The sequence below is a fragment of the Microcebus murinus genome, chromosome 5, assembly GCF_040939455.1.
Source record: "Microcebus murinus isolate Inina chromosome 5, M.murinus_Inina_mat1.0, whole genome shotgun sequence".
Lineage (NCBI taxonomy): Eukaryota > Metazoa > Chordata > Mammalia > Primates > Cheirogaleidae > Microcebus > Microcebus murinus.
The window spans coordinates 112,857,472-112,882,343 of record NC_134108.1 but is presented as its reverse complement, the minus strand read 5'-3'; the positions used below and the strand labels follow the sequence as shown (position 1 = coordinate 112,882,343).

The following is a 24,872-nucleotide window of genomic DNA, read 5'->3' as shown; positions in this document are numbered from 1 at the left end:
TTCTGTTTCTACCACACTTTTATTTCTTTTTTCTTTTGACAAGGAGAGAGAGTGGATCTACCACACTTTTAGATGTAATATTTTAAACATATTTCTGTAGAAAATTTATTTTTTGAAGTGCATCATGCCAGTGATTTCATTTTATGCTCATGCAATTTTGGAAGTCAGTGGGGAGGTTAAGGGTTACCATTTCCATATTTCAGAGGAGAAAACTGAAGCCTCAAGAGAAAGTGACTCCAAGGTCCTACACATGAATGTCAGGCTGGCACCTGCTGCCCGGGAGCGCCTCTCATCTATGGGAGCTCGGCCGCGGCTGCTGCGCCTGGCCCTCCAGCTGGGAGATGGCCAGGGCCAGCCAGGCGAGCTCCCCATGGCCTTCAACTCCGCCAGCTGGTCTGGCAGGTGCTGCTCCTGCTCCCTCAGGAACTGGTGGTCCTGCGCAGACTCTGCCACGATGTGCCGCCTCTGGTCCTGGAGCTTCATCTGCAGGGGCAGGACAGGGGAAGGGCTGACGCCTCTGCAGGGGGGGCGGAGTGGAGGACCCTGCGTTGGGGCACACCAGGCCTCCATTCGTGAATTCTGCAGCGGCTGGCAGGGAGGAACCATCAAGGGCTCCTGGTCCCCCCTCCTCTCCTCAGAGAAGCCCAAGCAGTGAATGCACTCAGTTGGCCCAGCCCTGTGTGAGCAGAACCCAACTGTGCCCGCCTGGCAGCCAGCTCTGCTCGAGGCAACCCAGCGTGTCCCCGGGCCCTGGGAACAAGGGGTCTCACTCATGAGCTAGCACTCTCCCTCCAGGCAGAATCCGCCTGTTGCCTCTTGCCAGAAGCGTGCTTGTCATCGGAGCGTGCTCAACCCTCTCCTCAGTACCCCGCTGGTAGGTCCCCAATGTCTGTGTCACCGCGTCCGGCCACATGGGCTGTGCCCTGCTTCCTCAGGGGCCCTGTCCGCCCCTGGCTGCAGCCCCCCTGCCCAGCAGAGCCAGCCGCAGTCTCCTCAGTGCCCCTCTGACCCATGCTGGGCTGGAGGTGTCCATGACAACGAGGGCCTGGAGATGCTCCTTGGACTCGGGCTGTCTCCTGTCTCTGCCTGTATCTCTCCCTCTCCCGGGGCCCAGTGTCCCTCCACTGCCGGCTTCCCAACAAACACACTCCCCGAGAACTGGAGCCTGTCAGTGCTTTCCCTTCTGGCGCCTTCATCTAAGGGAGCACTCAAGGTGCCGCCCCATCATAACTGCCGCTGTCCCTCGTATCGGCGGGTGGTGGGTTCCAGGACCTCCCGCCCCCGAGGACAGCAAAATCTAGGGTGCGCAAGTCCCTGATACAAAAGGGCGCAGCCTCCGTGCACCCCGGTCGTGTGGATCTCCGGCGCCGCCCTGCGCAGTGAGCACGCTGCGCGAAGCGCTGCGGCGCTGCACCGTTCAGAGAGCAACCACAGAGTCCGCACGCGTGCAGGAGAGACGCTCTGTCCCTTTTCCGAACATGTCCACGGTGGGCCTGGTGGAGTCCACGCGTGCAGACCCGCGACACGCAGGCCCGCGCCTCACCCGCACGGGGCCGCCAGAGCTGGTGGGCCCCTCAGCCGCCTCCGCCTCCCTCAGCTCTTACCCGGAGCCAGCTCCCTCTGGCCAGGCGCTGCGGCTTCCCTCGGCCCTCAGGAAACCGTGTCTTTCTCCCCTCTCTACGAGAAGAATGAAGCCAGGCCTCCTCCGCCACCTGGCGGAAGAGCAGCAGCTGCCGGACGCCGACCCTGCAGCGGAGGTGACAGTCACAGAGAAGGGAAGGGACCCTGGCTGTCATCCAGGCGGCCCGCTCACCTCTCAGATGAGAAACGGGCCCAAGGCCACACAGCTCAGACGCACAGAGCTGGGGCGGCCACTGCCAGCCCGAGCGCGTCCTCCCGCGGGCGGTGGCCCTGGGGACACTCGAGGCAGCCGCCGACTCACCCCGGCTCTGCCTGCTCTGCACAGGCAGCCTCCCCGTCCTTCCCGCAGCCGTGCTCACCGGTGCTGCCAGGATGTCAGCTTCTCCCTTGGCCTGGAAGCCCTGAATTTTCTCTCTGTCCCTCCTTAGGGCACTCCGGTGGTTCAGGATTTTTTCCTGTGGACAGGGAAGCCGAGGGGACAGGTGGATGCCCGGCCGAGGCTTCGGGGGCTGCGGGCGCAGCGTCTGGGAAGGCGGCAGGGCACCCGGCAGGGTGGGCTCACCTGGCAGGGCTGTGCGGCCTTCTCCACCAGCACGGCCGCGGGGGCCGGTGCCCGGGACGCCCGCACAGCAGCGCAGCAGCCGCGCGCCCTCGCGCCCTGCGGCTCCCGCGCCGGCCCTCGTGCGCCTTCGGCCGCTCGATGTTCTCCACCGGGCTGGCCAGCTGCCACACGGGGCGGACGTGCTCCTTCCTGAACGGCTACTCGCAGCGCGCGGGCGGCCCCCAGGCGGCAGAGGACGCGGCCGCACTCAGCGGCCACGGGGTCCCGCAGGTGATCGAGGCAGATGGAGCAGGTCACCTCTTCTTCCAGGCTCCGCAGTGCGGCTGGCGTGGCCATGGTGCCCGTAGCGTAGAGGGTTCTCCGTCCACCCGTGGGGGCTCCTCCTTGGGGACCAGACACGGAGTCAAGAGCAGGCACAGCAGAAGGGCAGAGGCGCGGCCTGTGGAGGGCGCGGCCCCAGACACCACCAGCTCCTGCAAGGCTCACACGACGTCAGAGTGACAGGGACCTTGCCCATGTGTCCAACCCCTCGCTTACAGACAGGAAATCCAAGCTGGGAGAGAGCAGCTCGGCAGAGTGACGAGCGAGCCTGCCGCCCGCTCACACCTGGCCGTCGGGAAACCTGTCCCGTCTCAACACCCGTCCTGCCTTCCGCTGGGCATCCCGACTGCGCCGGCTGTGACGAACAATCCGTCACTACCTGCTAGAAACGGTCGTGATACGTACATCCCCGTTTGAGCGTTTCCCTGGGCTGTTTTGTGGTTTTGGTTGGGTTTACTTCCCCTCAAGGCTGGACTCCATCTAAACTCACCCTGGAAGAGCACAGCTTGGCCACAGTGGACTCGCTCTCAGCTGCGGTCCCCCTCTAGCTGGGTTCACGAGGGGCCGGGTCTGGAGACACTGGTGGCTGTGGCTGCTACGAAGTGGAACAGGGCCACCGAGAGAGGCTCTGCTCCTGTCCGCCTCTGCAGCCCGGCCCAGCTCCTGTTTGGGGTACCAGCCTCCTGCCCGACTGTGACGACATTAGTCATGCAAGTACTGAGCCTCAGTGTATCCATCTTCAAGAGTTCCTGAGCAGGTCATGTGAAAGAATTATGTTGAAAGTACTAAGCCTGGTACACAGAAAGAAATCTAGAAGAAACAGGGCCTTTGATTCCCAAATCCAGCAAGTGCTCGAATCACAAAGAAAGAGTTCAAATTCAAAGTGGCAGCAAGGGAGGGAGTGAGCAGAAACAGCCACATGACACACTTGCCACAGAGTGTGAGATCCTGGGGGGGGGGCGGGGGGGGGGAGGTGCTCAGCCGCACACCCACAGAAGCAGCCAGAGCATCCTGGGAGGACAGGGGCAGGGCACAGAGGCTGGATGGAAGTGGCTGGAGCCACAGTGAACCGATGCCATTAGCGACCACGTACAGTGGAAGTCCATAACCGCAGGGCTCAGTGGCCTTCGTCAGTGTGACATTAATGGGACAGACTCTGTCTCAAAAAAAAAAGTCTATGTCATAAAAACTTAAAAGGATTGTTTTGATTTCAAAAGACTAACAAGAAATAACCAAATGCAATGTGAACTGTGATTAGATTCTAGTTTTTTTTTAAAAGGCTATAAAAATAGTCTTGGGACTATAAAGGGAAATTTGAAAATGGATTGAGTATTAGATATTCAGAAATTACGGCATAATTTAAAATGGTTCATCAAAGCAAAATAAAAAGAACCGTTTTCTGAGGAGAGGGTTTATAGTTTTCTATCACATTCTTAAAAGGGTCTGTCACCACTGTAAAATAAAATAAAATTTTAAGGCTCACCTCCCCACCAGCTGACTGAATGGACCCCCTCGTGGCCAAAGGAATATCCTAAAACTAAATTGCCTGCCAGGAGGAAGGAGGTCAGACAAGCCTCATCATGCCCCCCTCTTCTTGGGGACTTCCTTTGTAACCCATTAATAGGCCTAGGGTATGCAAGACAAAACTACAGATCCTCAATTTGCACAACAAATCTATGTCCGGTGGCTTATAACAGCTCCTTATGTTAAAACATTCCAAGCCTTTAGACAAAGCTTCATGTCTTTGACCACTTAGGCAGAGCGTCCACTATAGTCGATAGCCACAGATGAATGCGCACAGCCAAGCATCAACTTTAGCCAACAGCCGTGATATGACCGAGCGTTGACAGCCAAAAGCTTTTACTTTGACAGCTTTTATTAGAATTAATTCTAATTTTTCATTTATCAAAATAAAATCGTGAACATTTAAAAATAACATAATGAAAACATATATGTATATGCTACCTATTCTGATTTACAAGTAAAGCTGCCAGTAAAGTAAAACATGCTTTCAGTGCTTTAAAGCTTTCCTCATCACACAAGAGCAAAACAGACTATGAGTGCTGGCTGTGGGCAAGGTTTCCCAGCCAATGAGTGCAGTACCGAAGTGGTTAACCAATTACAAACCAAAGAATCTTTAAACCCACCTATAACATGTAAGGCCCCTCCTCCCCTTCCAAATGGCCCACCTTTTGGGGCCAAACCAAAGTGTGCCTCCCATGTATTGATTGATGACTTTGCCTGTAACCCCTGTCTCCCTGAAATGTATGAAACCAAACTGTGACTCAGCCACAGCGAGCCCACTGCTCAAGACCTCTTGGCAGTGGCTCTGGGTCATAGTTTTCAAATTTGGCTCGGAATAAATCTCTTTAAAATTATTTTACAGAGTTTGGCCTTTTTTCCATTGACAATTTGGCGTAGTCAGCAGGATCTTGGAGAAGACTCAGGACCCTCTAAGGAGCAGTGCGGACTCGGCGCCAGGCACCGGCATGGCCCTTTTAGGCCTCCAACTTCGAGGTTCTCCTTTGGCGGGACTGGTGAGTCCTCCTGAGATCCGGACCTCCCGTTTTTGGTTGATGGTCTTGGTTTATTCTGAGCTGGTTCTTTTCCTAGGAATTGTGTTTGGGATCCTAATTTAGGTTTGGAGGTGCATTCTAAAAGGTCTTCTCCATTGTCTTTTTATCCTAAAATTAATCTCAATTGGCTTTTCTGTAAGAAAAATACGAAATCCTTTAAAAACGAGGAAAAACAAAGAAAATGACTGTTGGGCACCCCAGTTGGTTTATGGCACCGCTACTTACAAGTATTTTTGTAAATGAAAAGATTCAAAGGCATGTCAGGTTTTCTAGGGCTCCAGCTGGTTATAGCTAATTCTTGTGCACAAGTCTTTATGGAAGGGCAAAATTACATCAAGAAAAATTCAGAGCTAAAATGGTCGACCTACCACTTATTAAAATGTCTCAAACTCATTTCTCTCTCTTCTTTTCTGCCTACTCTAAAACCTGCAAACTTTTTCTACTGATGTTAAGATAACTATTGTTTACGGTATTTACAATTGAAAGGCTACCTAAAGGGGTAAAGGTTTTTTAAAAAATCAAACTGCTATAGAAACTGCTTTACCCATAACTTTGAGCCACAGACCTAATTAGGTTACCTATCAGGGGAAGCAACTAAAGTTTGCCATGTAAATAAGTTCCAGTCTCATCAAAAGAAATTTAGATCCAGCTTTCTTTTACAGACTGGTGAGTTTGCATTACCATTTCATGACTAGAGTTCTAGGGTAAAATTTATTAGAGCTTTGTGTGTGTGTATGTGTGTGAGAGTGTGCGTGTTTGGGTATGTTTTATGTCTGTCCATGTATTAACGTGTTTGTGCTTATATGGTTCCGGACTGGTTTAAAATTAAGGGAGCGCTCATAAATTAAACCCAAATGCTTCATGTGAATTTAGTAATCTTTGGTAAATAAGCTGCGTTATTATTAAAAAATAAATACATAAATAAAAATAAAAAGGTGTTATTAGTAAAGTAATAGTATAAATGCTTTCAAATTGTCAGCATACATTTGTTTTTGCCTGGGTTTTACTGGATTTTTTAAGTTCTTGAGGTGGAGGATGGGTTGAGGGAGAAGTTCTTCACTGGGGTCGGGGATATGCTTATGTTTCCACAGGACAAGGTTGTGAGTGGGTTCCTGTACGCCGGCTCAAAAGGCGATGTCCCAGTCAAGATGCCGCACAAGATGACAACACGACATCTAAAACTAAAGAAGAGAAAGCAGTTGGTAACGCTGGCAGTGCGGCTGCCCCTTAGCCTACCTGCCTTTCTAGTAATTTTATGCTCCTCTCTGGTTGATCAGGTTATTTCTGCTGAGCTCAGCATGTATATTGGGCTTATGTTCCCTATCCCCCCCTTTTTAAAGCGGTATCTTGGGGGGAGCCTGAAGTCATCGTCTATACTAATGATTCCAAATGGCTGCCTCCTCCTTGTCAATATCAATCACCGCATCCCGGGCATGAAGGGAGACTGGGTTCTAATTACTCTACTTATGCTCAAGGGTATCCCATTTGTTTTGGAGCAGGACAGCATTGTCTGGTACCCTCTACTCAAGCTTGGGTCTGCAATATAACACCTCTACTTTTGCAGCCCGCACTGTACTATTATCTATGAAGGGGTTTAAAGGGATGCCTTCTAACGCAACTGAAAGACCTCCATCTCTGCCCCTTTGTTCTATGCCTCACACTGAACCTCCTGTAGCTCATTTTGATTGGAGCGTATGTAGAGGTAAAGTTCTAAAAGAAGTACGCAGTAATCCTAACATTGTTGACTGGAGCCCCTATGGCCACTTTAAGGAAAAGTGTTCTGCTCACTCCTTACGCTGGCGTGTTTATGAAGACACTGTCGAGGCCATTGCCAACGACGGTTATCTGGCATGATAAAGGCCCTTCCCCTCCACAGCCTCACTTACTCGGGGCTCAGAAAAACAAGGGCACATCTGGAAACTCTTGGCTACAGGAGGAAACCTTAAAATCTGGGTGGGGAATATGTCCTCAGATGAGAAGGGAGGCGTAAAGTACACCTCCAGCGTCGCCATTCTAAACCTTTACTGGTATGCGTTCCTTATCCTTATCTTTTACTCGTGGGAACTGTTTATTGGAATCAGTCTACAGGACAGTTGACTTGCCCTGGAAATTGTGCCCTATTTACTTGTGTAAACTTCACTCCATGGGCTACTTTTAACAGATCCTTACATAGTCTATATATCCTCAAGGCTCGTACAGAGGTATGGTTGCCTGTCAACCTATCTCCATCTTGGGGCGATTCAGCCCTGGTCACCACTCTTTTAAATAAAATAACTTCTCTGGCTCATAGAACACAAAGAGTCATTGGGCTGATAATCACGGCAGTCGTTGGCTTAATAGCGATTGCTTCCTCAGCTGCCGTTACAGTTCAGTGGCTGGGAGACCAAATTCAGGTTTTGACAACTCAATCTTTTCTCCATTGTGATTGGAATTTTTCCCATTTTTGTGTCACTCCTATTCCTTTCAATAGTAGTCGACATTGGACGTCATTACGAAAATTGTTAAACGGAGGCCAAAACCTAACTGGTGACCTCCAAAATTAGAACAAGAAATCACCTCTGCTTTTCAAGACAATCTGCCAGATTTTAATAATGATGAGTTCTTTTCTGGCCTGGCCAGTGAATTGTCGTAGGCCTACCCTTTGGCTTCATTAAAAACTATGCTTAGTAGTATTGGAAGTATTTGGGGTGTTCTCCTCCTTGTATTATGTTTTGTGCTGTTAATCTACAGGTGCTGGAAAAAAAGGCAAGCAACTCAGCAACAGCAAAAACAAAACGTCATGGCTGTGTTCCTGCGTGTTCGCCTTCAAAATTAAAGAAGATAGGGGGAGATGTTGGGGACTGACATACATTTTCCTAGTTTAAGAATTAAATTTAGTGAGTAATGTACGTGTTCTGCCCAGAGTGTTTAAAAGCAATGTGCTCCGGACAAGGTCCCTGTGATAAACAGGGCTGTTGCCTAGAGGCATAACAAAGGACCTGAGCTGCAAGTAAGCAAGAGCTGCCCAGCCCCACGGCAATGGGGGTCTGGAGGCCACACGATAAACACATTGTTCCTGTGATTGCTGCTTGAGCCCCATAAGATGGCTGGTTAGTCAATGACAGGTAAGACCCCTCAAGGGAGGGGCGACCTAAGCCAGCACAGCCACCAGGGGTCAGCCCAAGATCTTAGGGGGTCACCCTAAGAGAAGCTGGGGATAAGAAATGCCCCCTGTGGCTTCCCTTGTCCATCCTTGCTAATCCGGACCATGATCTATGCCTGGTGCCTAGAGCAACCACCTGGAAATTCTGAGTCAGGGGATATCTGCTTCCCTAAAGCTACGCATTCCAGAATTTATGGCCATTGCTGCAATGCCTGGGTGGTTACGTACAAGGAACTAACTTAAATTTTTTAGAATATAAAAATAAAACTGACGTGGTGTATTATCACTCAAGTCAACCGTCTGTATGTGTGTCCTGCGTTTTCTTTGTGTTCTGCGTTTTTGTGTTTTGTGTTCTGTGTTCATCCTCCATCCTGTAAACAGGCCATGACATCAATGTCTATAGAGAGATACACAAAAGGTGTTTCTAACTCATTATCATCTAATATTAACAGTACTGTTAGAGATTCAAAGTTGTCCTAAAAGTTGTAGTTAAATAACTTAAATTAAAAGCTTTAGTTTTCCCTTGGTCTTGTCCATGTTTGTCCTACTCTTTACAGGTAGGCAGTTGTGTGTACATTATGTTACTGTAACAAAGTTTTTGCCTAAAAAAAAATTTCTAAATTATTAATTTTTGTATAGTAATTTATTTTAAGATAAAAAGTGAATGATGGTTAAAATCCATAAAAATCTCAAAGCAGTCTTACTCTATAAATGTGCTCAACTTTATACACTAAAAATTGTTTTAAGACTATTTAGATTGTTTTTTAAAACAGCTTAATCTTGATCCTCATGTAAAAAGCATGTTACCACTCTGTATCATTGTTTAAGGTGGTAAAGATTGGTGCTAAAAGTTTTTTTTTTCTCAGCCTGCAGTCAGATGATCTTATGTTAATGGTATTCAAAAAACTAACTTAAAATAAAGGCTCCAAAAGCAAAATTTTCTGAACTTGCCTGCCCCTTGTACTAATTCTTCCCTAAAGCTAGCCATAAAACCTAAAATTATTCTATATAAAATAGCCATAAAGTAATTATATGACCTACTTTGTTTTTACTTTGTTTTACTGTAAAACCCCATACCACAAAGTGCTTTGCCCTACACCCAGACAGGAAAAATGCACACTCAAGAGGCCAATCAGAATCTAGATATAAAAAGCCTGGCTGGTTCTACCACTAAGCCTGTTAGAATTAGCTCATATCCTTTTTGTCCAATCATATTTCTACACAGCTGTCCATACTTTAAACATAAAAAAAGGACAACTTCCCCTGCATCTTTGTGTTCATTCTAAAGGCGTCATGTATAAGTTATAAGTCTTTCTCCTATTAATCCTATTAATCTTAATGTCAGTAGATTTTCAGCAAGCTTTTATGAGAACAGTGGCCTTTGCTCCCAAACTTTGGGGGCCAGAGACACTTTAAGCCCTATGATGTCAATAGATTTTGTTTGGGGATGTGATGTTTTAAAAAGATCTAATTAGCTAATACCTTTAAACAAGATATTCTAAAATGACTACTATGTTTATAAAATTTAAAAATGATGTTCTATTTATTTAAAATAACAAGTCTTATTAAAATACTTATTTTTTTTCTTGGTAAGATTTATGAGTTTGTATTTTGATCCCTGTTCTGTGTTATCTAATTTACAAGGTATAAAAATGGTTAACAAAAAAGTAACTTAAACTAATAGCTAAAATCTAAATGAACTGCTAAGATAAATTAAGTAACTATAAATAAAATAAATACAAATAAAGTTTTCATGTAATTTAAAATCTTCAAGTCATTATGATAAGTTAAAAAAGATAATCATAAAATATCTAGGTTATTTATAAAATAAAATGCTAGAACATCAGTTCTTAAACATAAGTTTAAGCTTATACCTTGATATCTTAGCTTTATATTTAGGAATACTAATAAAATTAGTGACTAACGGTTCAAAGTTACTTTAACGTCCTAGGTTTTTCTAAGAGTTGACATTATGATTAGTACATATAATTAAAACTTCTAAATAAAAAAATAACTCTATACAAAAAAATTATTTTAATAAAAATGTTATAAAACATAAGTATTACTTTTGTTAAAAGATAATTTTGTTTAGTTTATTAGTTTTTAAAACTGCTTATTCAATATATAAATGATCAAATATATAAATCAGGTGAATGTAAAAGTTAAAGGTTATAAAAGGTTTATAAAAAGTCTTAACTTATAGTCAAATTGGTTAAAATTAGATAGATTTGTTTATAAGGTTTTATTAAAATTAACTTTATCATTAATACACTAATACAATAAAATTTGGTTTTCTCTTAACTAAATTGTCAATAGAAATAACAAGATTTTTTTATCCACCTTTTAATAAACTGCAAAAAGGAAGCGAAAGAAAGAAAGACATAAATTTAGCTTCCTTATTAACTTGTACTTCAGTCTGTCTATTAGGTCTTATACTTGTTTGAAAAATTGAGTATCCTCTTTCAAAAAATAGAAGTTTCCAGCACATTTGAGAAGAGAAAAAGATAAAAAAGAAAGAAAAGATAAAATAAATTTAAAAATAAAAAAAGAAAATAAGATTTTTGTGTTTAAAAAATATATATATGTTTAAATTATCAGTTTGGCTATAATTTTATAGTAACCTTCAATCTTGTTTCATGACAAGTGTCTTATGATAAACAATTCATGACTTCCTACTTTTTAAGCTTTCACTAAAGTTTAAAGTTACTAAAAATAAAAATTCTTGTCAATCCATGTAATTCTATATATAAGGTGTACCAAAAAATAAGATTTGTTAATAAAAAAATATGAAACAAAATATGTTCTTATTAAAATATATATAACTTTGTCTAATTCAGAGGTTATTTAAAGGTTAAATCAAAATAAATTTAGAAAAAAAATAAAAACAAAATTCTACTTGTGAGTAAAAAAAAAGACATAAAAAGACAATAAATATAAAAATATATTGTTGATAAAAAAAAGTTAAACAGAAAAAATACTATAAAAAAATCTTACATAGAATTTTTGTCCTAAAATGATTGGTTACTTAGAAAAAAAGATTGTTAAGACAAAACCAAAAGTTTTAAGATATGTTATATAAATAGTATATAGTACGTGCAAGGTGAGATAAAGTTTATAAAAAAAATTTATTAAAAAATGTTGGCTAAAACAAAGATTTCTGTCAATATTAATTTATTCTTAATGAAATGACATGATGTACTCATTTTGATTCCATAACATGTTTGTTTCCTTTTTAATATAAAAAATAATGTACTATAAAAGGTTTTTGTTTACTTTTAATAATTGACTTAAAAAAAAAGATTTTATGCTTTGTCAGATAATCCCTGTGCTCTTATTAAGTTGTGACTAACTAAAAAAACTAAAGTTTAAAAAAGTTAAAATTGGCTGGGTGCGGTGGCTCACGCCTGTAATCCTAGCACTCTGGGAGGCCAAGGCGGGTGGATTGCTCAAGGTCGGGAGTTCGAAACCAGCCTGAGCGAGACCCCGTCTCTACTAAAAATAGAAAGAAATTAATTGACCAACTAAAAGTATATATACAAAAAATTAGCCGGGCATGGTGGTGCGTGCCTGTAGTCCCAGCTACTCAGGAGGCTGAGGCAGGAGGATCACTTGAGCCCAGGAGTTTGAGGTTGCTGTGAGCTAGGCTGACGCCACGGCACTCACTCTAGCCTGGGCAACAAAGTGAGACTCTGTCTCAAAAAAAACCCCAAAAAAACAAACAAATAAAAAAAAAAAGTTAAAATTTATACCCATATAACTTTATCACCTTTAGATTTATTTGATGACTATCTCTCGGTTGAATGAATTATTTTATAATGGTTTGTAAGTTATATATAAACAAATGTTTTAAGCCTTTAATATTTGACAATCTTTCCAAAACTTAAATTTAAATCCAGCCTTTTGACCTTAAACTAGCCTTTTATACATTAAAATCACTAAAAGTCTAAGACAGACATAGATTTATTTGATATGTCAAAACCATCCAAAAACATTGTCAAATATAAAATGGTGTTTACCCCCATAATATGCCAAAATAAAAAAAAAAGAAAAAAAAAAGAAAATGGTGTTTAACTTTCTTTAGGCTGGACTTATATAAGTATGTTATTAATATATATCCTAATATCATAAGATATTAACATGTCTTGGTATGTGTTATCAGTAAAAATTATAGTTATTATATAAATGGCTATATATCACAAAATAACCAATTTGGTTTGTCAATTGTCTTTAACCATGGCTAGTCAAGTTTTATCATCTTTTAAATTATTGTTTTACTTTGATTCATATCAGAAAGTGGTTCTTTCTGGCTAAGTCCAAAGTTGACTTCTTCAAATAAAAGTCATGAAAAAGACTGACAAATTCACTTCTATACTAGTTTCTGATGACTTTAGAGATTATGTACCACTAGACTAAAACAAAACAAACTTCCAAGACTTTAACTTTAATTTGAAAACTGATATGACCATAAATATAGCTAACTCCAACCTCATAAGACAAAACTAAATTTTCATAAAAAAGACTCTTTATTTCAAACATTACTAATTTTTTTGTTTTCCAGGGTCCTGACATATTTTAAGTAAATAGCAAGTTTACCTGATCTCTAAGACCTTAAAACCATAAAATCTGCCAAAGCCCTGTTCAAATATCCTCCCTCTAGGCCCAGGGTATATCGAGTAAGAAAAGGCACATCAGATTGTAAGGGCCAATTCTAAGAGATAAAATTAGTTTAGACCCTCCAGATCAAGAACAGACACACAAAAGTCTTAAAAAATACTAAATGAAATACTTTGTCTTTTCAGGTCACATGCTGCAGATATCCGTATCAATCATTAAAATATTTTTTTGTTTCCTATAGACTAAAAATTTACTAAGCATAATTTTTATTTATAGATTTATAAAAAATAATAAATAATTTATCAGCCACCTTAATATAAATTACTAAAGAGGCTAAAATATTATGACTCAATAAAAGTCTCTAAAATTCCCTTAGCTTAAATGTTAATGATGCTTATATTTGCTACAAGTCTACCACTGAATCCAAAAATATAATACCTCAATACTTATAGATAAGTTAGTTTTATAGCTTTGCCTTTAATATTTTGCATTTTACTCTTATGTCATCTAAAAGATTTTTAAGTATTAATAAGTGCCTGTCTACCTCCAGTCCTGTTTAGCTTATTTGATTGGCTGTAAGCCCCAGTTTGGCTCTTCAGTCCTCTTGGCCACAAGGGTCCCACCAAAAGATCCAGGGCAGGTTACCACACCACCATGGTAACAGATAAGACAAAATATAAGTTTGGCTATATATGCTGCCTCTGACAGATCTTGACCAAAATAGGGGAATTATAAACTAAAATAAAATTTTAAGGCTCACCACCCCCACCGGCTGACTAAATAGACACCCCCCATCCCCCCACTCCCCCCGCCCCCGCCAAAAACATACCCTAAAACTAAATTGCCTGCCAAGAAAAAAGAGGTCAGGCAAGCCTTATCATGTCCCCCTCCCTTCTTGGAGACATCCTTTATAACCCATTAACAGGCCTAAGGGTATGCAAGACAAGCCTGCAGGTTCTCAATTTACACAACAAATCTATGTCCAATGGCTTATCTCTGATAACAGCTTCTTATGTTAAAACATTCCAAGCCATTAGATAAAGCTTCATGTCTTTAACCAATTACAAACCAAAGAATATTTAAACCCACCTGTGACCTGTAAGCCCCAGCTTTGAGATGGCCCATCTTTTTAGGCCAAACCAATGTATGCCTCCCACGTATTGATTGATGACTTTACCTATAACCCTTGTCTTCCTGAAATGTATAAAAGCAAACTGTAACCCAGCCACAGGGAGTCCACTTGCTCAAGGCCTCTTGGCAGTGGCTCCGGGTCATGGTCCTCAAATGTGGCTCAGAATAAATCTCTTTAAAATTATTTTACAAGTGGCTTTTTCCAATGACACCATCAAAAATGACTAAATCACTGAGATAGAGATCACCATGCTTGACACCTTTGTAGGAAGAAGCTAGGAATACACATGTGTAGGAAAACACATTTGTTGAACACATGAATGGATTTAGAGGAACTGAAGTCAATGTTAATCATATAGAACCATTTTTTTTTGAGAGTCTGCCTTAATTAGACAAATGAAACAAAATACCACCTCTATACTCAATCCCATCGCTCCGACTTGAGGTACTATATGAGCTCCGACTTGAGGTACTATATGAGCTCCGACTTGAGGTACTATAGCATGCAAACACTGAACGATGGTTCACTGCAGAATCGCCGATGCACGTAAGACCCGAGGTATGGGTCCGTGGGCTGAACAACCCAGCTTCAAGTCTGGGCTCTGGAGCCCAATAACCAGGTGACTAACACCTGCGTGGCAATGGCATTTATTTAGGACTCACCATATCTGCCATTTCACAGCTTATGATATGTCACGCTTTGGATACTCTTCTGAGGAAACTGAGGCTCAGCACGGTTAAGCAACTTGCAGAGAGCGTGGGGCCAGGAAGCAGGTCTGGTGCCAAGGCCTCTGCACAACCCAGAACACTCTCCTCCCTGCCCAAACACGCTGCAAAGTGGGGTCTGATGCCAGCTCCTTTGTCAGGACACTCAGCTGAGCCACCTGCATAGGAGAGCTTTGTAAGCTGGCAGTGCTGACAGCAGAAACGGCACGCATTCCGCCGATACCCACCGAGAGCACCCTGCCTTGGCTACAACAGACGCTGTCACTGGGGGACCCGAGCACCCCTGCTGGACAGCGGTCGTCCTTTAGTGATGGAAGGAGGATCTCGAGGTTTCAGATTTGGGGCAATAGAGGCTGAGCGTGAGTCGTGGGCAGACAGGACACTGCCCTTCCCCCCACGCAATTCTGCCAGATCTGAGGCAAATCTCAGCCCCTCCAACACCTCTCCTTCAATTTACCACGCTCCCCCACGACGTCGCCCTTGCTACTATGCATGCCTTCACTGTGTGTTTCTTATTATCTTGATAGTTTTCTACGGTGAGGGATAAAATTGTTACTGTCCTCTCCATTCCTGGCTCCTGGGCAGAAAGAACCCAGATGAAGCCAGAGCCAGACATATCTTAGAGATGCCACGGCCCAGCCCCATTCCTTTTGCCCAGATGAGAATCCTGAGGCCAGAAGTCACTTCCTGAGTTGCTGTGCACCAGAGGGCCCACATGCCCGGGAGGGCTCAGCTCTTGTGTCTCTTCAGCACGCCAGACGCTGCTGCACTGCTGCAGAGGCAGGAAGATGCGCAGGTCAGCCCCACGCGGGCGCCCTGGTGCTCCCCCTGCAGACAGCGCTGCAGACACTTCCTGCCTTTCTCTAAGAGGCTCCTCCTCCCCAAAATCCACCCCTCCTCTGTAAGTCTCCAGATCTCAAAAGACCTAGTCTGCATATGTCAACAGACTGGCCAAGGCGACACCATGTAATTTCAGGATGTGGACACGTGCACAATCCTTTGCTCCGAGAATAATCACTGTGAGCTGCAAAAACTAGCTGAAGTGCCGCTGTCAACGTCCACACCCCGAAACACTCGCACACCTCACCCCTGCCCCTGCCCCTGCCCCGGCCTAATTCTAAGGGAGAGGATCAGAACTGTAGCCCTTACTTATTGAGAGTCACCAGCTTCTGCTCCCATTGTGCTAAACTCTCCCCCACGTGTGTAGCTCCAGCCATCCCACCTCTAGCACTTCTAGTGCACCCAGCGCCCGCCTCCTGCTGCCTCAGGCTCCGGGATGCCACCCACAGAAGTGCTACGGAAGACACTGGAGCCCAGATGTGGGCCTGGGCCCAGTGGAGCCAGGGGAGGGGCCTGGGCTTGCACCCCAGCCCCCAGGCTGCCAGTCCAGGGCTCTCCTGAGTACCCCAGGTGGCTTCTCAAGCACATCCTGGGGCCTCCAAACAAGAGTTCCCCTTCAAGTAATCCCAGGCAGTTAGCCTAGGGCTCCATTCCCGGTGGGAGCACATTTAAGGGCTCTTCCCCCAGATTAAGCTCCATTTCTTAATCTAAAATAAGCAAATTCTCCTAGAAATAAATTTCCATGAGACACTTCTAACAAACCTGGAGAGGACAGAACTCAGGGCAAAAAGCAAGTGATCCAGAAGGGCACACTAGAGAAGGGGGCACACTCTTGCTGACCCGGCCAAATGCCTGCAATTCTCAAATTTCACAACCCTGGTGTGGCTGTGGGCTGGGCACCAGGCTGTCCCAGGAGACCCCAGTGACCATGGACGGTGCATTCCTGTGGTCTCATGTGGGTCACTTTCCCCTATAGGGCCAAGCACGGGTGGTGCCCCAGAGCACAGAGGCCATGGAAACCACCAGGGCCAGACCTTGCCATGCTGGGGTAGCAGACGTCCCCGCAGGGCTGAGAGGGCACGAGGCAGCAGCCAGCTGGGTGCAGATGAGAAAGGCTCTAAGTGCCGCAGGGCTGCGGCTGACCCACTGCGGGAGTTGGAAGTTCTCCGTGCTCGTGCCTGGATATTAGTCTGGTATTGAATCGAGAACCAAACTGTCTACTGCCTAGGTGTCCTTTGGTGCTTTGCACCAGAGGATGGAAGAAGGAATCTTGTGTCCTCTTACAGAATGGTTGGGAATCCTGACTGCACATAAGAACCACCAGGGGAGGCTTCGAAACACACCTAGACCAGCTGAATCCGAATCTCTGAAGGCGGCCCAGGTTTGGTACTTAAGAAAACAAACTCCTCTGGTGACTAACGCCTTACCAGGACTGCGGCACTAGCCCAACCCGGATTTACAACCTAGGAAAGAGAGGGCAGAGCCTGGGCACTGTCTGCCGGTGGCAGGGCTGGCTGGCAGCAAGGCAGGGCCACCACGAGCCAGCGGGGCTGAGGGCGCCACCCGCGTCTGCTCCTCCTGCCCCACTGCACTGCACTTGGTGCCTGAAAGGAACTGTCCCTCGCCCCTAGGGAGTGACATGGAGAGCCAGCCGACTGGCCAGAAGGAGGGTGAGCGGGGCAGACTGCGGGGCCTGAGCAGAGGGAGGGTGGACGCAGGAGGGAACAGGCTGTGCGAGGCTCTGGCCCACACCTGGGAGCCACCGAGGGTTTATGCAGCAGCGTGTTAACACTCACTCGACAGTTAACAGATATTTATTAGGCGTCTACTACGTGCCAGGCACAGAGGTTATGGCAGGGAACAAAAATGGCAAAGTCCCTACCCTACCAGAGATCACATCCAGTGACATAATCGAGGAAAACTTTAAAAGCTGAAATCAGATGCAACTGGGCGGATTATCAAACCTTCAAGGCTTTCCTGCTTTACCTACACCTTTCTCCTTTGGTCCCTCCGCGCTCCAGCCATTCCGGCCTTCCTTTTGCCCATCAAACACACTTGCTCTGTGCCAAGATGCCAGTCTGCACGTGACTGCCCTGGGAAGCCCTTCAGCGGCTTTCTGGTGCTCCAAGAATAAAGTCAAAACCCGCCGCAGCCCAGCCCTTGTCTCCAGGCTCATGGACCTCTCCCCACCTCAACTCAACCTCAACCTCACCACCGGAATCCTCTCCGTGCCTCAAGCAAGGGGCCATGCCCCTCCCCACCTGGACCCTTTGAAGTGCGATTCCCACTGCCTAGAACCTGTCCCTTTTCCACTCAGCAAACTCCTTTTCCAGCTCGACAGCAGCCTGGCCAACCTCTCCTGACCCGTCAGCCTGGGCCTGCACCTGCGCCCCTCCCACAGCCCCAAGGCACCTGGCCGGCTCCTGGTACTTCTCTGCAGTTATGAGTCCTGATTAATCACTTGCTGAACACCAGCTTCCCAGCAAACAAGGACAGGGACTGTGTCTGTCTTTCCCCAGAGTCTAGCACAATACTGGGCACACAACAGACAATAAAAACTGGCTGGGGAAACAGTCGATGCGCAGGCATGGAGTGCCCGATGCAAAGACGCTCCCTAATGTTGCTGACGGAGTGCTAGCAAACTTGGCTGCTGTCCCTCCTCTCCAGCAAGACGGCAAATTGCTAGAGAAGCGATTTCTTTTTTTTTTTTTTTTTAATTTTTTTTTATTTTGGCATATTATGGGGGTACAGATTTTAAGGTTTCAATAAATGCCCATTTCCCCCCCTCCCCCCAAAAGTCTGAGTCTCCATCATGACCATCCCCCAGATGGTGCACATCTCACTCATTATGTATGTATATGCCCACCCCTCTGAGAAGCGATTTCTTTACATTCCCCGTAGCAGCAAGAACAGTGGGCTGTACGTCACCCGCGGGGCACCGGAAGCCGGCATGGCTCTAGGAACTGACAGAAACCAAGGGAGGAGGAAAAGCTGTGTCCGAGAAGATGGCTGTTGTGGAACAGTCACAAGGATGATGCTCACTCCCTCCCTTTTCTGTAGTTTTAGACCTGGGTATACATCCATGAACAATATAGTTTATTTTTTCAGGTTCCTTTTTTCCTTTTTTGAGACAGGGACTCACTCTGTCGCCCCAGCTAGAGTGCAGTGGCATCTAACTAATGGGCTCAAGTGATCCCCCTGCCTCAGCCTCCTGAGTAGCTGGGACTACAGCTGCGCACAACCACACCCAGCTAATTTTTCTATTTTTTTGTAGAGACAGGGTCTCACCATTGCTTAGGCTGGTCTTGAACTCCTGACCTCAAGCAATCCTCCCACCTTAGCCTCCCAAAGTGCTAGAATTATAGGGGTGAACCACCTAGCCTTATTCCATGTTTTGAGTCTCAAATGAATCATATTGCATATTATTTGGGGGGGCTATCAACATCATGTTTGTGAGATTCATTCATGTGATTGGGAGCCAATTCTATTTATTTTCATTGCTCTTCTATAACTATACAAGTCTTTTTTTTCTTCCTGTTATTTCATCATATTATGGGGGTACAAATATTGTTAGGGTTACAAATATTGCCCCTGCCCCCCTCCCTCCCCGCGATGTGCCAGAGATTCAAGCGTGTCCAATCCCCGGGCGGTGCGCACCACACACATTATGTAAGTACACACCCTTCTCCTCCTCCCCCCTCCCACCTGCCCACCACCTGATAAAAAGTTTTTTTTCTGTTTTGTTTGTTTGTTTGTTTGTTTCTTTGACATTATTGTTGCATTGTGTATCTTTGCCTCTCTCTAAGAAGGGTTAGAGTTATGCCCTTCCCTCCAAAATGCTCACCACATCCCTAAGATTGGGTCTCCTCCCTCCCCCGAATCCCAGGTGAGCATTGCCACCATTTGAAAACCATAGTTTTAATCAGTCAGTACCAATTTGATGGCGGGTAGATGTGGGGCCCATTTTCCATGTCTTGTGTCGCCTCACTTTGGATAACGGGCTTAAGCTTAATCCAGGATAGCATAAACGGTGCTAGCTCACTGTTGTTTCTTAGAATTGAGTAATATTCCATTGTTAGCATATACCAAATTTTAATTATCCACTCATGAATTGCCGGGCACTTGGGTTGTTTCCATGACCGTGCAATAGTGAATTGTGCTGCCATAAACATTCAGGTGCAGATGTCTTTATAATAGAGGGACTTATGTTCTTTTGGGTAGATGCCCAACAGTGCTATTGCTGGGTCAAATGGTATTTCTATTTCTGGCTGTTTGAGGTATCTCCAAATTCTTTTCCACAAGGGTTGCACTAATTTGCAGTCCCACCAGCAGTGTGAGAGTGTTCCTGTCTCTCTGCATCCTCGCCAGCATTTGTTATTTTGGGATTTCTTGATACAGGCCATTCTCACTGGGGTTAGGTGGTATCTCATTGTGGTTTTGATTTGCATTTCTCTGATGATTACAGATGTTGAGCATTTTTTTATATGTTTGCAGGCCATTATTCTGTCTTCTTTGGAGAAGTTTCTTTTCATTTCCATTGCCCATTTCTTGATGGGATTGTTTGATTTTTTTCTTGTTAATTCTTTTAAGTTCTAGATAGATTCTTGTTATTAGACCTTTATCAGAGGTGTAGAGAGCAAATATTTTCTCTCACTCTGTGGGTTGTCTATTTGCTCTACTGATGGTTTTCTTGGCTGTGCAGAAACTTTTTAATTTGATCAGATCCCATTTGTTTATTTTTGATGCTACAGTGATTGCCTTGGGGGTCTTCCTCAAAAATTCTTTGCCTAGACCAATGTCTGATAGGGTTTTCCCAACATCTTCTTCTAGGATTCTTAAGGTTTCATGCCTTAAGTTTAAGTCTGTTATCCATCTTGAGTGGATTTTTGTGAGAGGTGAGAGGTAGGGATCCTGATTTGCTCTTCTGCATGTAGCTAACCAGTTTTCCCAGCACCATTTATTGAAGAGAGATTCTTTTCCCCATTGTATATTTTTGTCAGCTTTAACAAAGATTAGATTACCATATACTGATGGTTTCATCTCTGATATCTCAGATCTATTCCTGATATCCATGCTTCTGTTCTTGTACCAGTACGAGGCTGATTAAACTATTATTGCTTTATAGTACAGCTTGAAGTCAGAAAGACTGATGCGTCCCAGTTTGTTCTTTTTATTTAAGATTGCTTTGGCTATACAAAGGTTTTTTATGGTTCCATACAAAGTGAAGAATTATTTTTTCTAGATCTGTAAAGAATGCTGATGGTATTTTAATGGGGATTGCATTAATTTTGTAGATCATTTTAGGTAATATTGACATTTTAACTATATTGATTCTACCAATCCATGAACAAGGTAGATTCTTCCATTTATTTAAATCTTCTGCAATTTCTTTTTTTAGTGTTTCATAGTTTTCCTTGTATAAATCTTTTGTATCTTTCATTAAGTATACTCCTAGATATTTAATTTTCTTTGGGGCTATGGTAAAGGGTATTGTATTTTTTATTTGAGTTTCTGCTTGATGGTTCTTGGCATATATGAATGCTTCTGATTTGTGTATATTGATTTTATAACCTGAAACTTTACCAAATTCAGTTATCAAGTCTATGAGTCTCTTGGAAGAGTCCATGGAGTTTTCTAGGTATAATATCATATCATCGGCAAAGAGCGAGAGTTTGATTTCATCTGCCCCCACTTGAATGCCCTTAATACCCCTCCCCTGCCTGATTGCTATCGCTAGGACTTCAAGCACTATGTTGAATAGGAGAGGAGATAGTGGGCATCCTTGTCTAGTTCCGGATCAAAGGGGGAAAGATTTCAATTTTTCCCCGTTTAGAATGATATTAGCAGTGGGTTTGTCATAGATGGATTTGATAAGTTTAAGGTATGAAACGTCTATGCCTATTTTGTTAAGAGTTTTTATCATAGAGGTGTGTTGGACTTTGTCAAATGCTTTTTCTGCATCTATTGACAGAATCACATGGTCTTTGTTCTTGATTTTATTTATGAAGTGAATTGCATTTATAGACTTGCATATGTTGAACCAGCCTTGCATCTCTGGAATAAAGCCCACCTGGTCATGGTGAATTATTTTTTGATGTGCTGCTGAATTCTATTGCTAAAATTTTATTTAGGATTTTTGCATCTGTATTCATGAGGGATATTGGTCTGTAATTTTCTTTTTTTGTTGTGTCCTTTCCTGGCTTTGAGGTGATATTGGCTTCATAGAATGAGTTAGGAAGGATACCATCCTTCTCAATGGTGTGGAATAGTTTCTGTAGTATAGGTATGAGTTCATCTTTGTATGTTTGGTAGAACTCTGAAGTGTAGCCATCTGGCCCAGGACTTTTCCATTTGGGGAGGTTTTTAATTACTGCTTCAATTTCTGAGCTTGAGATTGGTCTGTTTAGGAATTCTGTTTCCTCCTGGGTGGTCTTAGGGAGGTTGTATGAATCCAAGAATTTGTCCATTTCATCTTTGTTCTGTAGTTTTTGGGCATATAGTTTTTTATAATAGTCAAATATAATGTTTTGTATTTCTTTGGTATCTGTTGTGATCTCTCCTTTATTTTATTTCTTATTGAGTTTATTAGAGTCCTTTCCCTTTGGGTCCTTGTCAATCTAGCAAGAGGGCCATTGATTTTGTTTATCTGTTCAAACAACCAGCTTCTGGTTTTGTTGCTCTTTAGCATAGTTCTCTTGTTTTCCATTTCATTCAGTTCTGCTTTGATCTTTGTTATTTCTTTTCTTCTATTAGGATTGGAAATTGTTTGCTCTTCTTTTTCCAATTCCTTGAACTTATTCATTAGGTTGTCAGTATCTAAGCTTTCTGTTTTATTAGATGTCAGCATTAATTGCTATTAGTTTTCCTCTCTGGTAAGCTTTCGCTGTATCCAACAGGTTTTGGTAAATGTATCACCATTATCATTTTGTTTGAGAAATTCTTGATTTCCCTCTGAATTTCTTCCTTTACCCAATAATTTTTCAATAATAGATTGTTTAGTTTCCATGATTTTGTGAGGAGTTGGGTGTTTCTATAGGAATTGAACTGTAATTTTATACCGTTATGGTCAGAAAAGATACAAGGTATCATTTCTATTTTCTTGAATTTTTTGAGATCTGATTTGCGGCCTAGGATGTGATCAATTTTGGAGTAGGATCCATGAGCTGCTGAGAAGAATATAAATTCAAGTTTGTTTGGATGGAATGCTCTCTAGAGATCTGTCAGGCCTTTTTGATCAAGGGCTTTATTCAGGTCCATTATTTCTTTGCTTATTTTCTGTTTGGAGAATCTATCCAGAACATTCAATGGAGTGTTGAAGTCCCCTGCTACTATGGTAGTGTTGTGTAACAAGGTGTTTAGATTAGACAAGGTTTGCTTTAAGTAATTGGGTGCTCCTGTATTGGGTGTGTAGATATTAAGAATTGTTAACAGGGGCAAGATATGTAACCCTAACAGTATTTGTTACCCACAGAATTTGGGAAAAAATAAATAAATAAAAATTAAAAAAAAAAGAGAATTGTTATATCTTCTTGTTGGATATACATACATAATGAGTGAGATGTGCACCATCTGGGGGATGGTCACGCTGGAAACTCAGACTTGTGGGGGGAGAGGGGGAAAGGGCACTTTTTGAAACCTTAAAATTTGCACCCCCATAATATGCCAAAATAAAAAAAAAATCTTCTTGTTGGATCTTCCCTTTCACCATTATATAATGGCCATCTTTATCCTTTTTTACTTTTGCTATTTTAAAGCTTATATTATCTGAAAATAGTATAGCTACTCTAGCTTTCTTTTGACTCCCGTTTGACTGGATGATAGTTTTCCATCCCTTGACCTTCAGCCGGCAGGCATCTTTGTGGGTTAGATGTGTTTCCTGTAGACAGCAGATGCTAGGCTTGTGAATTTTTATCCATTCTGCCAGTCTATGTCTCTTCAGAGGACAGTTTAAGCCATTTACATTTATTGAAAGGATTGAAATTGGAGGAAGATTACCATTCATATTGTTGGGTGGAGACTTGTTGCTTTGTTTTACTCCTTGAGCCACCATTTAGTTTGAGATCTAAACTTTAATTCTTTGACGATTTTACTTTGAGGAGTGTCTACTGCCCTGTTCGGTTAGAAATGCAGGTCTGAGAACTTCCTGTAGGGATGATCTGGTCTTTGCAAATTCCTTCAGTGATTGTTTGTCTGAGAAGGACTTTATTTCTCCCTCATAGATGAAACTTAATTTTGCCAGATAAAGAATTCTAGGTTGGGCTTTGTTCTGTTTTAGAATATTAAGGATAGGCACCCAATCCCTCCTGGCTTGTAAGGTTTCAGATGAGAAGTCTGCTGTTAGTCTGATAGGCTTACCTTTATAGGTCATTTGCTGCTTTCATCTCGCTGTACGGAGAATTGTTTCTTTCACGTTTACTTTGGTCAGCCTAAAAACCACATAGCGAGGTGATTGCCTTTTCACATTGAGTCTCCCAGGAGTTCTGTGTGCTTCTTATATTTAGATATCAAGATTTCTAGCCAGGCCTGGCATAGTTTCCTCCAGTGTTCCATGAAATAAGTTTTCCAGCCCTTGTGAATGTTCCTCTTCCCCCTTCCGGAATCCCAATCAATCTGATATTCGGTTTTTTAACATAATCCCAAACTTCCTGTAAACTTTGGTCTTATCTCTTGTTTCGGTGTTCCCTTTCTTCCTCTGATTTGTTTAGAGCATAGGCATAATCTTCATGTTCTGAGATTCTTTCTTCTGCATGGTCCATCCTGTTCTTTAGGCTTTCCACTGAATTATGGAGATCCTTAATTATTTGCTTCATTGTCAAAATTTCTGTTTGGTTTTTCTTAATAGTCTCAATTTCTTTGGAAAATCTTTCATTCATTTCCTGTATTGTTCTTGTGGTTTCTCTATGTTGTGATTCTATTTTCTCTTCAATTCTATTTAGTTTTGAAGGAATCCATATTCGGAAATCTTCCTCTGTCAGTTTACTCATATCATGTAAGTTGGTGTCAGATGATGAAGAATGAGTATTTTGCTTTGGAAGTGACTTTTCTCTCTGGTCCTTCATGTTTCCTGTAAACTTTCACTGGTTCTTTCTCATCTGGACGCTTTATTGAGGATCGGAGGTGCAGGGATTGGATCATGAGCTAAAATCTGGAATTCTAGAGGGATGATCCTAGGCAGATCTGGGTATATGTGCTGTGGACCTGTACTGTCTTAGAGGAGTCTGAGCCTGTTGAGTTATCTTTGACCTGTTGTCTTCACCAACTTTTACTAGAGATTAGTGAGATTGGAACCCTTGCTTAGACTTCCAAAATTAAATCCCTC

At 43.4% G+C, this 24,872-nt stretch overlaps 1 protein-coding gene across 1 annotated transcript in view; it reads right to left on the bottom strand.

Annotated features, from left to right (window-relative positions):
* LOC105855380 (uncharacterized) overlaps nt 1-24,872 on the bottom strand; it is a 125,772-nt gene continuing 100,900 nt past the window's right edge. Inside the window, exons 4-6 of the mRNA XM_076003557.1 lie at nt 2,204-6,281; nt 1,605-2,096; nt 1-483 (exon numbers count right to left, since the gene is read on the bottom strand). Of these exons, the coding sequence (XP_075859672.1) occupies nt 184-483; nt 1,605-2,096; nt 2,204-2,539 (1,128 nt within the window). The 5' untranslated portion in view covers nt 2,540-6,281 and the 3' untranslated portion in view covers nt 1-183. The remainder of the gene's footprint in view (nt 484-1,604; nt 2,097-2,203; nt 6,282-24,872) is intronic.